The sequence below is a fragment of the Nomascus leucogenys genome, chromosome 12 (genome assembly GCF_006542625.1).
Source record: "Nomascus leucogenys isolate Asia chromosome 12, Asia_NLE_v1, whole genome shotgun sequence".
Lineage (NCBI taxonomy): Eukaryota > Metazoa > Chordata > Mammalia > Primates > Hylobatidae > Nomascus > Nomascus leucogenys.
Window position 1 is genome coordinate 48,587,774 of NC_044392.1, and position 14,319 is coordinate 48,602,092.

Sequence of the window (14,319 nt, forward strand, 5' to 3'; positions counted from 1 at the left end):
TGTGCTCAAGTGACCCTCTCACCTCCACCTCCCAAAGTGCTGGGATTACAGGCATAAGCTACTGCGCCCTGCCAGGATGCTCTATTTCTGATTCTCCTCATTCGTAGTTTATAGCCCTTCTGGCTCCAACCAAATCCTGGAATGTTTACCAGAACCCCTCCTTCTTGACAGCCCTAAGTTCTAATTTTTGTCCTCCCTCCTCCCTGGCCCCCATGAGTTTTCTGAAAGATATACTCATATTCTTAACTTCCAGCTACAGCTTTTCAGAATTGGCAAATGTATTAAGAGAAAAGTTGTATTACATTCTAGGCTGTCTCTTGGCTTCTCTGCTTTTTACAATTGGGTCCCAAAAATCTTCACTGAATTGATAGGTTGATGACATATTTAGACAGATATTTTATTTTGTCTTTTCTAGCTTTTACAGTTATTCTCTGTGGAAATTTTGTATAAAGTAACCTACTTTTCCATTTCCAAAAGCAGGTCTTCTCTTCTTTTACATCTAACGGTATATAAAATGTCCATGAATTCAATTGCTTGAATGTTTACATTCCACAAATGAGTGAAAACATGAGAAGCTTGTCTTCTGTGCCTGGCTTATTTCACTTAACATAATGTCTTCCAGTTCCATCCATGTTATTGCAAATGACAGGATCTCATTCTTTTTATTGCTGAATAATACTCCCTTGTATATATGTACCATATTTTCTTTATCCATTCATCTGTTGATGGACACTTAGATTGCTTCCAAATTTTGGCTATTGTGATTAGTACTGCAATAAACATAAAAGCATCGATATCTCTTCGGCATGCTGATTTCATTTCCTTTGAAGAAATACGTAGCAGTGGGATTGCTGGATAATATGGTAGTTATATCTTTAGTTTTTTGAGGAACCTACATACTGTTCTCCATAGTGGCTGTACTAATTTACATTCCCACCAATAGTGTCCCCTTTTCTCCACATCCTCTCCAGCATTCATTATTGCCTGTCTTTTGGATAAAAGTCATTTTTACTGGGGTGAGATTATAGCTCATTGCAGTTTTAATTTGCATTTCTCTAACAAGCGCTGATGAGTACCGTTTCATATGCCTGTTTGACATTTGTGCATCCGCTTTTGAGAAATGTCTGTTCAGGTCTTTTGGCCAATTTTAAAAATAGGTTATTAGGCCAGGCATGGTGGCTCACTCCTGTAATCCTAGCACTTTGGGAGGCAAAGACAGGTGGATCACTCTCAGGAGTTTGAGACCAGCCTGGCCAATATGGCGAAACCCCATTCTACTGAAAATACAAAAATTAGCTGGGTGTGTTGGCATGGGCCTGTAATCCCAGCTACTGGGGAGGCTGAGGCAGGAGAATCACTGGAACCGGGAGAAATAAATAAATGAAATAAAATCAGATTATTAGACTTTTTCCCTATAGAGTTGAGTCCTTATATATTGTTGTTACTAATCTCTCGTCAGATGGATAGTTTGCAAATATATTCTCCCATTCTGTGGGTTGTCTCTTCACTTAGTTGATTGTTCCTTTGCTGTGCAGAAGCTTTTTAATTTGATGTGATCCAATTTGTCCATTTTGCTTTTGTTGCTTGTGCTTTGGGATATTACATAAGAAATCTTTGCCCAGATCAATGTCCTAGAGAGTTTCCCCAATGTTTCCTTATAGTAGTTTCATATTTTGAGGTCTAAATCCATCAAGTCTTAGTCCATTTTGATTTGATTTTATATGGCCATAGATAGTGGTTGAGTTTCATTCTTCTGCATATGGATATCCAGTTTTTCCAGCACCACTTATTGAAGAGACTGTCCTTTCCTCAATGTATATCTTGGCACCTTAGTCAAAAATGAGTTTACTGGAGATATATGAATTTATTTCTGGATTTTCTATTTGATTCCATTGGTCTATATGTCTGTTTTTATGCCAATACCATATGTTTTTGGTTACTACAGCTCTGTAGTATAATTTGAAGTCAGGTAATGTGATTCCTCTAGTTTTTTACTTTATTCTTTTATTTTGGGTTCAGGGGTATATGTGCAGGTTTGTTATGTAGGTAAACTCATGCCATAGGGGTTTATTGTACAGATTATTTCATCACCATGGTACTAAGCCTAGCACCCAATAGTTACTTTTTCTGATCCTCTCCCTTCTCCTACCCTCCAACCTCAAGTAAGCCCCAGTGTCTATTGTTCCCCTCCTTGTGTTCTCATCACTTAGCTCATACTTATAAGTGAGAATGTGTGATATTTGGTTTTCTGTTCCTGCATTAGTTTGCTAAGGATAATGGTCTCCAGCTTCGTTTATGTTCCTGCAAAAGACATAATCTCATTATTTCTTATAGCTGCATTGTATTCCATGGTGTATATGTACCACATTTTCTTTATCCAATCTGTCATTGATGGGCATTTAGGTTGAATCCATGTCTTTGCTATTGTGAATGGTGCTGCAGTGAACATACGTGTGCATGTGTCTTTATGGTAGAACAATTTATATTCCTTTGGGTATATACCCAGTAATGGGATTTCTATGTTGAATGGTAGTTCTGTTTTTAGCTCTTTTAGGAATTACTGCACTGTTATCCACAATGGTTAAACTAACTCACACTCCCATCAACTGAATATAAGCATTTTTTTTCTCTGCAACCTTGCCAGCACCTGTTATTTTTTGGCTTTTTAATAGTAGCCATTCTGACTGATGTGAGATGACATCTCATTGTGGTTTTGATTTGTATTTCTGTAACGGTCAATGATACTGAACTTTTTTTTAATATGATTGCTGTCTGCATGTATGTAATTTTTTGAAAAGTGTCTGTTCATTTACTTTGCCCATTTTTTAATGGGGTTGCTTTTTTCTTGTAATTTTGTTTAAGTTTCTTATAGATGCTGGATATTAGATCTTTGTCAGATGCATAATTTGCAAAAATTTTCTCCCACTTTGTAGGTTGTCTGTTTACTCTGTTATAGTTTCTTTTACTGCTCAGAAACTCTTAAATTTAATTAGATCCCATTTATCAATTTTTGCTTTTGTTGTGATTGCTTTTGGCATCTTCATCATGAAATCTTTGCCCATTCCTATGTCCAAAATGGTATTGCCTAAGTTGTCTTCCAAGGTTTTCATAGTTTTAGATTTTACACTTAAGTCTTTTATCCATCTTGAGTTGAATTTTGTATATGGTGTAAGGAAGGGGTCCAGTTTCTCTCTTCTGTTTATGATTAGACAATTATCTCAGCAAAATTTATTGAATAGATAGTTCTTTCCCCATTACTTATTTCTGTCAATTTTATTGAAGATCAGATGGCTATAGGTGTGCAGCCTTATTCCTGGGATCTCTACTCTGTTCCATTTGTCTATCTGTCTGTTTTTGTCCCGGTAATATGCTGTTTTGATTACTGTAGCTCTGCAGTACAGTTTGAAATTGGGTAATGTGATACCTCCAGCCTTGTTCTTTTTGCTTAGCATTGCCTTGGGTATTTCGCCTCTTTTTTTGTTTCATTTAAATTTTAAAATAGTTTTTTCTAGTTCGTGAAGAATGTCATTTGTAGTTTGACACTTGATTTGTAAGTATTTTGTTGAGAATTTTTGCACCAATGTTTATCAAGGATATTGGCCTGAATTTTTCTCTTTTGTTGTGCCTCTGCCAGGTTTGTTGGTATCAGGATGATGCTGGCCTCACAGAATGAGTTGGGGAGTCATCCCTCCTCCTCAATATTTTGGAACAGTTTCAGTAGGGATGGTACCAGCTCTTCTTTGTACTTCTGGTAGGATTCAGCTGTGAATCCATCTGGTCCTGGGCTTTTTTTTGTTTGTTTTTTTGGTTGGTAGCCTGCTTATTACTTATTCAATTTTGGAATGCATCATTGGTCTGTTCAGGGAATCCATTCTTCTTGCTTCAGTCTTAGGAGATTGTATGTGTCCAAGAATTTATCCATCTCTTCCAGGTTTTCTACTTTGTGTGCATAGAGGTGTTCATTGTAGCCTCTGATGGTTGTTTATATTTCTGTAGGGTAAGTGGTAACTTCCCCTGTTGTTTCTGATTGTGTTTATTTGGATCTTCTCTCTTTTCTTCTTTATCAGTCTGGCTAGTGGTCTATCTATTTTATTAATTTTTTTCAAAAAACCAACTGCCAGATTTGTTGATCTTTTGAATGGTTTTTTTTGTGTGTGTCTTGATTGCCTTCGGTTTAGCTCTGATTTTGGTTATTTCTTGTCTTCCAGTTAACTTTGGGATTGGTTTCCTCTTGGTTCTCTCAGGTTTTTGTTTTGTTTTGTTTTGTTTTTCTCCTCAGGATGGATTTGGCTAGTCTGGGTTTTGTGTGGTTTCACATAAATTTTAAGATTGTCTTTTCCATTTTTGTGAGGAATGTCAATGGTATTTTCATAAAGATTGCATTGAATCAGTAGATTGCTTGGGGTAGGTTTGGAAAGTTCTCTGTATTATCTCTTTGAATAAGCTTTCTACCCAATCTCTCTTCTCTTCTCTCTTTCTCTCTCTTCCTCTCTCTCTCTCTTCCTTTTTAAGGCCAATAAACCTTAGATTTTCCCTTTTGAGGCTGTTTTGTAGATCTTGTGGGCATGCTTCATTCATTTTTATTTTTTTCTCTCTCTGACTGTGTATTTTCAAACGGTCCATCTTCAAGCTCACTAATTCTTTCTTCTGCTTTACTGATTCTGCTGTTGAGAGACTCTGATGCATTCTTCAGTACGCCAATTGAGTTTTTCAGCTCTGGAATTTCTGCTTGACTTTTAAAATTAGTTCAATCTCTTTGTTAAATTTATCTGATAGGAATCTGAATTCCTTCTCTGTGTTATCTTGAATTTTGTTGAGCTTCCTCAAAACAGGTATTTTGAATTCTCTGTGTGAAAGGTCACATATCGCTGTCACTCCAGGACTGGTCTCTGGTGCCTTCTTTAGTTCATGTGGTGAGGTCATATTTTCTTGGATGGTTTTAATGTTTGTGGATGTTTATTCACGTCTGATCACCAAAGAATTAGGTATTTATTGTAGACTTTACAGTCTGGGCTTTTGAAGACAGACAGGACATCGCCCTATCCTCGGGAAAGTTTCCAAATTTTCAAAGATAATTGTGTGTTGTGATCTAAATCTTTAGTCACTGCAGCAGTATCTGCATTAGGGGGTACCCCAAGCCCCATAATGCTGTGACTTTTGCAGAGTCGTAGAGGTACCATCTTGGTGGTCTTGGGTAAGATCTACGAAAATTCCCTGGATTACCAGGCAGAGACTCTTGTTCTCTTTCTTTGACTTTCCCCCAGACAAACAGAATCTCTCTGTGCTGAGCTGCCTGGAGCTATGGGAGGAGTGACAAAAGCACCACTGTGGTCACCACCACTGGGACTGTGCTGGGTCAGACTCAAGTTCAGCACAGCACTAGGTCTTACCCAAGGCCTTCAGTGACCACTTCCTGGCTACTGTTGATGTTCACTCAAGGCCCGAGGGCTCTTCAGTAAGCATGTGGTGAATCCAGCTGGGCTTATGGCCTAGGCTTCAGGGCAGTGAGCTACACCCCAACCCAGGGAAGACCCCAGGATGCCATGCAAGAGCCAGAGACTAGAGTTGGGAATCTTAGGAATCTACTTGGTCCTCTATTTTACTGTGGATAGGTGGCACCAAAGACACTAAAGTCCTTCCCACTCTTTTTATCCTTTTCCTTATGCAGAAAGAGTCTCTTCTTATGGCCACTGCCACTCCAGGCCCCCAGTGAGTACTGCCTGGCTACCACTGATGTTCACTCAAGGACCAAGGGCTTTTCAGTCAGCTTGTGGTAAATGCTGCCAGGCCTGAGTCTCTCCCTCCAGGGCAATGGGCTCCTCTCTGGCCCAGGGTAGGTCCAGAAATGCTGTCCAGGAGCCAAGATCTGGAATCAGGGACCCTAGGAGCCTGCTTGGTGCTTATCCCACTGTAGTCGAGCCAGTGCCCAAGCTGCAGGACAAAGTTCCCTTTACTGTTTCGTCTCCTTTCCTAAAGCAGAAAGAGTCTTCTCTTTCTGAGAAGCCACCACAGCTGAGAAGGCACTGGGTCACCCCTGAAGCCAGCATAGCCCTGGGTCTTACCCAATACCTGAGGTGAAAACTGTCTGGTTACCACGGATTATTATTCAAGGCCCAAGGGCTCTTTAGTCAGCAGGTGATGAATCCTGCCAGGACTGGGTCCTTCCCTTCAAGGCAGTGGGTTCCCTTCTGGACCAGGCTGTGTCTAGAATTGTCAGCTGGGAGCTAGGGCCGGGAATGGGGGCCTTAGGCCACTGCATGGTGCCCTATTATACTGTGGCTGAGCTGCTATCAAAGTTGTAAGGCTAAGTACTCTTTACTCTCTTCGTCCTCTCCTCAAGTGTCAGAAAGGAGTCTTTCCCAGGGTGGTAAGCTGTGCTGCCTAGGGTTGGGGAAGAAGTAAGACAAGCACTCCCTTGGCTGCGCTGGCTGGCGTCTCACTAGGTCATGTGCACCCCAAGTCCACTGGCTCTGAGCCCAGCAGAGCACCAGGACTTGCTCAGGAATTTCTGTCCTTGTGGCCTCAACTGCCTTTCAAGTTTATTTAGAATCTCAGAACACTTAGCCCATGGTGGTGTGGCTAGCCAGAACTCAGATTTCAACCCCCGGCATGGGCAATTCCTCTCTGGCTGGGGCTGGTCTAAATGGTCTCTCCATGGGCATTAGCTGAATTCTACCCCATGTTTCTTTTTACTGTGACAAGGCAGCGCTGAGTTTCAATGCGAAGTCCCACAATCACTGCACTCTCTTTCTTTGAAGCACACACTATCTCTCACCATGCCATGCAGCTGCTGCCATGGGATGAGGAAGAAGTGGTGTCAGCAATTCAAGACTGTGTTTCCTATCCTGTTCAGTGCCTTTTTCCTTGACATGATGTTAAAACCAGGTACTCTGATCACTCACCTAATTTTTGGTTCATATGAAGGTGGTTTCTTGTGTGGATAGTTGTTCATTTTGGTGTTCTTGCAGAGGGCAAATTGCTGGAGGCTTCTATTTGACTATTTTGCTCCACCTCTCCCCACTGTCTTGCTTATTATATCATTAATTGATACTTATATTCTATACCATCAGCTTAATCCCTATTTTACTGATAAGGAAATTGAGGCATTGGGAAGTTAAGTAATTTACAGAGAGTAAATTTACAGAAGGTAATAGAGAACCTCCACCCCCACATATTTGCCTCAGATCCTATCTAGCTCTTCCCCACACCCTTCACCCCAACTCCTTCCCCCTCCCCATGCCTTTATGCAGTCAGCTCAACTATGACCCACATCAGCTACAGAACACAGATGTTCTCAGTAAAGTCCAATCTCACTCCATAGATTTCCTCATATGGTTGAGAAAGCATTCAGAAATTGCTCAGTTACATCCAGGCAACTCTTTCTCTAACAGTTATTTTATCATCGAGTTGAATCCGTGAGACCCCACTCCTAGGAAATGGAACAAAGAAGCAGTCTATTCCTGTGTTCATGTGAGGGAACTCTGAAGAAACAGGGTCTTGACATCTTCAGGCATCCATACCTTTCCTGAGGGGGTTCAGATTACATGATTTCTTTAAGGCTCCTCTCCCAGAGCCTCAAATTAGATTTCAGCCTCCTTAGGCCTCTCTGTCTCTCACCTGCTAGGTCCCTGTGAATATCCCAACGAGGAGGTTCATCAGCTCACTACAGATGCTCCCCCTTGGCCCCACTCCTGGGCCAGAACAGGATATCTCGTTAGATCTCCTGATTCTATTCTGGGCTGGATTCTCCACAGCATTGCCCAAGCACAGAGCAAGGAGGAGGCTCTTTGATGAGGTGGAGGTGACATGCTCAGCCCTGAGATCCAAATCCCTGCTGAGCCTTGAGTCTCATCTGGGGAGCATGGAGACACAGTAGTTATAAGCAGAACAGAGCATGTTAGTGGGGCAAGGGTACTTAGCTGTCAGAAGCCAGACATGGGCCAAGAGCAAGAGCATGTGCCATGGGAATTCCTGACATTAGCCAAACCCTTGGCCTCTGTGACTCTTCTTTTTACAGTCTCCAAGTTCTCACTGATTTTCTGTTCCCAGATATGGCTGCTATCCTCTCAGAGCTGTGAGTTTAATTCAGCAAAGATTAATTAAACACCTTCCATAAAGACAATTCTCAGTTCATCATTGCTTAGGAATTCAACGGTGATAACATAAGGATCTCCCCAAGTTGTTCAAAGTTCAGTGGAATATTTGAAAACCATCTTATAATAATTAGAAAAGAAAAAGAAAGAAAGAAGGAAAGGGGGAGGGAAGAAAAAAATGAAGGAAGGAAGGAAAGAACAAAGGAAGGAAGGGACACTTGCAAAGGTTTGAAGTTTGAATTAATGTTTTCCAGTGAGATAGTTAAGACACTGAATCATCTAAAAATGGCCTTGGTGATGTCTTCTGTGGTTCCCTCATTCTGTTTGACAGGAATAGTCATAATGGAGCATCAGAATGAATGTGTATGGATACGTGGTGAATGTGTGTAGATGCGTGTGCTCAGAGCAGAAGGATGAAAAGTCTCTAGCCATGTGTCCCATAATGCCCAGGGACAATCACCATTGTACCATAAACTGGGAACTACTGAGAACACTGTGCTGTTGACAAGGTGGTCACTGCCTCTGTGAATCTTCAATCAGTGGTTTAAAGTTTTAGATACTTTTGTACCCACCCACCACTCTTAGCTGATTGGGGCTGCAGTAACAACATCATGTGTGATATTCACTGGCTTTGTTTGGTCTCATAGACCAAACTGGTTCTTGGTTAGTGGTGCAAAGGAAGGGAGGGAAGAGGAAGGGAGGGAGGGAAGGAGGAAGAAAGAAGAAAATAATAGAGGCAAAGAGGGAGGGATGGAAGGAAGGAGGAGAAGTACAAGAAAATAATCAGACTGTGATTCAGAAGTTTCCCTCTAGGACTTTCTTGACCAGTAGATCATAAGTCTCCACCCCCATTTCTTCAAACATCTTGAAGCTATATCCACTTCAAGGTCCTGCTGTGATCTCAAGCTCAAAATTCTCTAAAGAAAGCTTTCTATGCTCCTAATCATTAGGAGACATAATAACATAATCTTGGCTAATTCATATGCTTCATCTTGCACAGACAATGAGTCACTAAGTCTTGAATATGCTTTTCTACAAATCCATTCTGTTCTCTCAGTCCCCTGGCCAGCAACTGATCTCCGTTCCTCCTGCCCTGTTTCAAATAGGTTAAAGGAGAGGGTGTGACTAGATGTTTCCTAAGAAGGGACAGACACATGGATACCTGGAGTCCTATAATCTCTAATCCAATGATGGGCTTCTTGGGAATCCCCAGGCTGCTCAGTGGGGACTAAGCCTGAGGAAAGGGTGTTCCTTGGCAAAGCTTCATCTCCTCATTGGCAACAGAAAGAAACCACTTGGGAGTTTCCATGGGGTCACCACAGGAGGAATGAGCAAGCACAGGATGCCAGGAAGGGCCTTTACCTGCCCTGCAAGTGTAAGAGGCTCGACCTGCTCCACCGACAGCCATATCACACCTCAGCGCGCAGCCCTGGGATCTCCCAGGAAAGGGGGCTTCATCACAAGCCTTTCCTCCAGTGTGCCTCCACAGGTAGGAGCGCTTGTCTGAAACCAGGGAAGTTTCTCTGTGGCAGGATTCATAAGTCTTAGAAGAAAAGGTGAAAATGATGGAACAAGAAAAAAAAAAGGAAAGAGATTGGAGAATAAAGAGAAGTCCAGACAGAGAAGGAACCGGCTCTGGAATTGTACAGCCTTAAAGGCCAGGGCAAAGTGACTCTCAGCCCAGCCACTGTTCAACCTCCCTTGGCTGAGTTTCTGCAAGTAGCCGAGAGCCTGGCCCAGGCCATGTATATCTATGAATTCATGTATATGGCTACCTATCTATACTTATCTAGAGAAAAAGATGTCTTCTTAAAGAAATTAATCTGGGTAAAAAATTTTCTTTCTGAAACTTGTTTATTTTACCTATATATTGTCTATAAATATGATTTTAATTTCAAAAGGAAACATCTTTTATTATTATTTGATGCATCTGAATAGGTGCTAAATAGATTCTGCTGAGATAAGCTGCCAATAAAGCCATCAGCCATACCAAACACCTATCAAGTGCTTCACTCCTAAGTAATTCACCAAGTGCGTTCTAAAGTGACTACCTTTGACCAGCTCCAAGTCCTCTTCCAGGCTCATCTCACCATGGCTGCAGCTTTAGGAGCAGCTCAGATGCCTGAGCTGATTCCACCAATGTTACCACCTATGGTCATGGTATTGCAGTGGTCAGTGGTGGGGGCTTCCGTTGCTGCCACAGGTCAGTAGGACTGCTGCTGATCTGGGCCTGGCAGTCTCAGAAGAAGAGCATTAGGTGAACCAACAGTCCAAGAGATAAGTATTTTCCCTGCTCTGAAGGTATCACAGCCCATTCTCCTCAACCTTTTGGGCTATGTCTGGAGAAGGCATTTGGTTCAGACAAGGATTAAATCAGCAGGAGGCCCAGATTTCACTAATAGCATGCTTCCCTCAAGGTGACCCCCTTCTGTCCTTCTCTCACACCCATTCCACCAGCAAAGTCAGTGCAGCAGTGCAAATAGATTTATGTTTCCTTTACACTCTTCTCATTCACACCACCCAGTGTGGCATTTCAAAAGTGCCCATTCACATCCTTTGCAATTGTCTCTTTTTATTATTATATCCTCTGAGGGAAGGAAGTAAGAGTACTTAAGGATATAAGGGCAAAGTTACTTCCAGCGTAGCTCTGAGACTAAAACTTAACAAAGCCTTGAGGACCCCATTCAGCAACAGGAGCATGTTCCTAAAAACATGCTCCTGGCACACCTGTCCTAGCCTTTCACCAGCTTTCCACCAGGAATTCCCTCTCTTCCATTCATAATTCTGCAGAACTCTTTTATTTTTTTTTTTTTAGACAGTCTTGCTCTGTCACCCAGGCTGGAGTGCAGTTGTGTGATCTCAGCTCATTGCAAACTCCGCCCCCCCAGCTCAAGCGATTCTCCTGCCTCAGCCTCCCGAGTAGCTGGGATTACAGATGCCCACCACCACACCCAGCTAATTTTTGTATTTTTAGTAGAGACGGGGTTTTGCCATGTTGGACAGGCTGGTCTTGAACTCATAACTTCATAGAACTCTTAAAAGAATGCATGGTATTGCAATTGTTCAAAGTGGAGTGACAGACAAAGGGGAAGAAGGAACTAATATCCTCTAGCAGTGTATTTTGTGCCAAAGAACAAGCATCTTCAGGCTTTCATATACTCTGATCAAAATAACATTTTGCTTAAAATTACAATATAATTTAAATTCATGATTATTAGAAACTTAATATGGTCTCAATTGAGATTATTTTCCTTGGAAGAATATATAGTATAATAAAGATTATTTTAAAATTCATGACAGTGGTTTTTATTTAGAGGCTATAGCATATTGTATTGTATTATTAGAGATGAATTCACTGATAAATTTATCACTGATATAACTAAAACCAAATGGTAAATAATATTCCATTTATGTGAATTCATCATATACAAACTTCAAGCATTATCACGGGTGTTCATTAAGTGAAATGCATACAACCCCATCAACTCATCATTATCAACAAATTCAAAGACATTTTAATGAATTACTAACATAATGTATAGAATTAAATTCAGCCTTACACATTTCACAGAGAGCCAAAAACGGATGCCCCTTTTTTCCCATTAAGTGTGATTTCTGTTGACCCCACAGATGGAGGTCACATTTTTATACCATCTGCACCTCCCTCCACTCTACCCCGCTGCCCCCACAGTGCCCTATGCCACCTGTAAGATGCCATGATATTCCCTGAAGGCACTACCTCTCAAGCCATGGCTCCGGCTCCATTCTTCCGCCCCTTACTCAACCCAGGTCCGGTGAGCTCAGTGCAGCCAACACCTCAGGACAGGGGCTGATTCCATCACCCATGTAAAGGAATCCACAAAGCAATGGGGACTGACACCCAAAGGCAGTGACCCCAGCCTGCCATGTTTGTGCACACTTGTGTTGCGTTGCTTAGCACATAGGATGTGATTTAATTGCTCAGTTGTCCATCTGGCCTTCTGAAAAGCTGTGAGCTAGTCAAGGGGAGAAATGTGTTCTGTTTGTCCCCATATTACCAGGCCCCACAAAGGACATACCCTGGCTTCAGAGCATGTGAGCTGAATGAAGAGAAAAAAGTGGAACAGCAGCCAGAGGGCCTGAACGGTGGATAATTGGGCCGTCATCGAGATTTCCTGATTCCCTTTTGTCATTCCTCAAAATAAGTGCCTTAAGAATATGCTGAAAGCCTGGTCCTTGGGAGTGTGTGGTGCTTCCCCTCCCTTTGGGGAGTGAAGGAGGACACATAGTTGGGCTGTGCATCATAATACCCAGGATAAAGGGGCTGAGGCCCTGGGTTCCTCAGTCCACAATCACCTCAGGAAGAACCTTCTCCTGCCTCCACCAAACCAGGTGAGCGTCCAGCTGGCGAGAGGACCTGGGCTGAAAGGGCTGCGCAAACACGTCTGTGCTTCAACAAGGAGAGGGGAGGAGGCAGACAGGGTGGAGGCGGCAGAGAGGCTGTGGTGGGCGGCCGGCTGGGACTGGGATGGGAGATGGGCGGGATAGTGAGGAAAACAGACGAGTCTGCGAGCCGCTTCAGGGGCTCCGCGATGCTGCGACCTCTGGACCCTCCTTTCCTCATGTGTCCAGAGATGCGTTGCCTCCTCACACCCTGCGCTCACAGGCGTCCAGAGAGACGCCACCCTGGAGGGTCATGGGCGTTGTGTTCACGGGACGCCTGCAGGAGGCGCTGTTCGCATCGGGTCCGGAGGTGTGACAGGCCCCGCAGGGCGTGCGCAGGAGCCTCAGAGGCCCAACCAGGAGTGTCATCTGCCTCCCAGGCAGGGGAGAGGGCCGGAGGAAAGGGCAGTATCAGGCCGGTTTAACTTTAGATCCTTTTGCATTCTCCTTCCCCAGGTCTTAGCTGGAGGGCAGACTGAGTTTAGGGGAAGGGATCCACAATTAAACCAAAGCATGAGGAGGCCCTGGCCTGAAACCTGCATTGACACGTATTTTGCTTGGCTTTTATTTTGCCCAGGCTCCCTGACCTCCTGCCTAGATGTCCTGCCAGCAGAACCAGCAGCAGTGCCAGCCTCTGCCCAAGTGCCCTGCAAAGAGCCCAGCACAGTGTCTGCCTCCAGCTTCCTCCAGCTGTGCCCCAAGCTCTGGGGGCTGTGGGCCCAGCTCCGAGGGCAGCTGCTGCTTGAGTCACCACAGATGCCGCAGGTCTCACCGTTGCCGGCGCCAGAGCTACAACTCCTGTGACAGGGGAAGGGGTCAGCAAGGCGGGGGGCTCCAGCTGTGGCCACAGTTCTGCGGGCTGCTGCTGACCTGAGCCACGAGATTAAGTAAAAATATTTGAGAAAAGAAAGTGCCAAAATGACTGGAACCAGCCCTAGCCTAGTGCTTCTTTGCTCCTGTCCCCTCTTTCCTACTGAGATGTTCCTTGATGAGTTTCAAGTACTCCCCCAGGGGATTCATCCTGCTGGTCTCAGTGTTTTCCCTCCTTCTTTAATAGCCCTGTGCTGTGAAGAATAAAGCTGTGCTTTCTCGTTGCACCCTCTGTCCGGTGCGTTCCTGTCTTTCCCTACGGGGGCTGCCCCACATTGGGTACATAGGCTTATCTTAGGAACAGACACAAGTGAGTCATACACCCCTCAACTCACAAAACCCTTTTAGAGGGGTTGTATATTAGTATGGGAAAGAGGTGAGCAGTCTTTCACAAGGTCAAGGACAGAAGCATGAGTTGGAAATAAACATAGAGCTCTGGAAGGCAAAGGGAATGAGCTTACTGGGCCCGTTCAGATCCTTCTGAAAACACTTTGGTAGCTCAGCCCTAGATGGCAGAGAAGAAGAGGAGAAGCTCCAGATGGGAGCAGGTCCTTGGTCCTCTGGTTCCTCCAACTCTGATACTCTGTAGTCTTCATGACCCAGGACCACAGCAGCCCCCAGAGCTGTGGCAGCAACTGGAGCCTCCAGAATGCTCTGGTGGGCATGTCAGTGGGATCTGTGGGCCCATGGTGACTCCGGTAGCAGCTTCCTGCAGAGCTGGAACCACAACAGAAACAGACTGGCAGCAAACAACCAAAAGGATACTTGAGGGTTAGGCACTTGGGAGGGGGCTGACAGTGCTGTTAGTTTTTCCTTTCAAGACATCTCAGCTCAGTGATCCCTGGAAGAAATGAAAAAGTAAATCATTGTTTTCTATCTATCTGTCTATCTATCTATCATCTATCTATCTATCTATCTATCTATCTATCTATCT

At 43.7% G+C, this 14,319-nt stretch overlaps 1 protein-coding gene across 1 annotated transcript; it reads left to right on the forward strand.

The window, feature by feature from the left end:
- The first annotated feature begins 13,113 nt into the window (after positions 1 to 13,113).
- LCE3A (late cornified envelope 3A) lies at positions 13,114 to 13,384 on the forward strand. The gene is given in 2 exon segments (XM_012511077.1): positions 13,114 to 13,341; positions 13,343 to 13,384. Coding segments are annotated over 2 exon segments (270 nt in total).
- The last annotated feature ends 935 nt before the right edge of the window (positions 13,385 to 14,319 follow it).